This window comes from Aptenodytes forsteri, unplaced genomic scaffold (assembly GCF_000699145.1).
Source record: "Aptenodytes forsteri isolate BGI_AS27 unplaced genomic scaffold, ASM69914v1 Scaffold53, whole genome shotgun sequence".
Lineage (NCBI taxonomy): Eukaryota > Metazoa > Chordata > Aves > Sphenisciformes > Spheniscidae > Aptenodytes > Aptenodytes forsteri.
In genome coordinates this window covers 8601926-8603842 of record NW_008795909.1, presented here as the reverse complement: position 1 = coordinate 8603842, position 1917 = coordinate 8601926, and the positions used below count along the sequence as shown (strand labels likewise).

General features: G+C 63.4%; 1 protein-coding gene across 1 annotated transcript in view; it reads right to left on the bottom strand.

The window, feature by feature from the left end:
• The window catches only part of LOC103903248, a 6066-nt gene that overhangs the window by 2028 nt on the left and 2121 nt on the right, over positions 1-1917 (bottom strand). The window contains exons 2-4 of the mRNA XM_019473423.1: positions 1638-1874; positions 846-1006; positions 308-440 (exon numbers count right to left, since the gene is read on the bottom strand). Of these exons, the coding sequence (XP_019328968.1) occupies positions 308-440; positions 846-1006; positions 1638-1874 (531 nt within the window). The remainder of the gene's footprint in view (positions 1-307; positions 441-845; positions 1007-1637; positions 1875-1917) is intronic.

Below are 1917 nucleotides of genomic sequence, written 5' to 3'. Positions count from 1 at the left end.
GCCGCCATTGCCGCTGCCGCCGGGAGCGGGGCTGACTCACCTCAGCGGAGCAGAGGCCCCCGGCAGTGAGCGCAGGCGGCCAGCACCTGCTGTTCTCTGCTGACGGCTGATCTCACCTTCCCCACGGGCAGCCCCGTGCATCGCTGCCACCAACGCTGGTGGCGTGGAGTGCGGTGACAGCGGGGCTACGCCCTTGGTCCCCCTTTGCAGGCTCACACTCATGCAAAGGGGGCAAAACGTGCCTGACCTCACTGGGGACACCCCCCAGCACAGGCAGCTGGCACCGGAGGGGCCTTCAGCAGCCTACCTGGGGATGAACAATGGTGTCCGCATCGTCCAGCCGGATGTTGTCGTCGATGAAGATGTGGTGAATGCCGGGATCATGGGGGTCGACCCACAGGGGCTTCCCACCCTGGGAAGAGAACTGATTTCTGGCCCACCTGAAACAGCAAGCGGGACAAGGAGCAGTCAGGGGAGGGAGAGCGCGACAGCTCTCAGGTAAAGGCAGGTAAGGCTGCCCTGCAGGCTCAGGGCAACCCTGTGAGCCGGGGAAGTGGGACGGAGACCGTCCTGTCCCTCTGCCCACTGCTGCTGCTCGTGAAAGAGAAGCATTTTGCAGTGAGGTGACAAATCAGGGGGTGTTTGGAGAAAAGCAGGAGGTACACCGGGGGATGGGGACCTGAGGAAAGATGCGAGAGCCCCATCAGGCTGCCCATAGGCAAAATGGGGAGCACGTAAGTAACAAAGACCTCAAAACTAGGACCTATCCCAGACCAGGAGAAGCTCAGAGAATCACGGGAGAAGAGAAAGCGCCCAACCCACTTCCTCAGTGCCCTGCTTCTCACCAGTCAAAGTGGTCTTGGAAGCCTCCAATTCCCTCAAAGGAGCTGAAGTAGTCGTAAAGCTTTCTTCCATCTTCCCGGGTGGCCAGCCGCTCTGCTCCCCTTGTCAGCACCACCTCTCGCTTGCTGCAGCGTATCTGGCCAGGGGTGAGGTCCACAGGGAGCTGCAGGACCACAGAAAGCATGAGAGGAAAGGTTTCCAAAGCAGACAGGTTGTTTTGTGCATTGGCAGAGACAACAAGCAGCAGGGTGGAGACTCCCCACCACCATGTGGGAGGGCGGCGCTGGGGAGAAGACAAGAAGAGGCGTGGAACCCCCCCAACCAAAAATCATCCCCTCCCCTGGGATGGAAAGGAACGACCTCCTAGCTGCACACTGCCTCCGTTTCAGTCTCTGTTCCCTGTCAACGCCCCGAGGAACAACTGAAGCAGCTTCCGAAGCTCGTTCCCAGCATTCCTGCCCGGTGTGCTGCTGGGGGGAGAGCACGGCTGCCATCGGCTCTGAGCCAGGGAGCCCTGCTCTGCTGCAGCGGGCCCTCTCCGGGAGAAGGGATGCTCCATCCGACCTGGGATACCCCGAGAGGAGACCTTTCCCACCCAGGATCTGCAGGCACGCGTGCTCCCCCCCGGCTCACAGCTTCTTTCCGAGAAGCTGGCTGTGTTTCCTCTCCGCAGCAGCTGACGCTTTTAAAAGCGGGACGGCCAAGTGGCTCGAGAGCAGCCTGACGTGGGGAGCTCCGTGCAGGCCGTCCGGCTGCCCTTCTCCAGCAGGCCGGGCCCTCGGGGTGCCACTCACCACCACATCCCGCAGGGTGGGGAACTGGGGGTGCTGCCCGGCCAGGGCGCAGCTGACGGCCTGGAGGGCGCGGGGCAGGTCCGTGCCGAAGGTCCTGAAGATGACGGCGAACGCCCTCCCCTCCCGGTGCAGGGTGTCCAGGAGGCGGAAGAAGGCGGGCAGGATCAGGTGGTAGCGCTTGCTCGCTTCCCCCTGGACCGAGAAGACGTCGTGCGGCCGGCCCGGCCACTCCAGCAGCTGCAGGTGGCGGGCGTGGAGGCCGCCGAAGCACCGGCCCGGG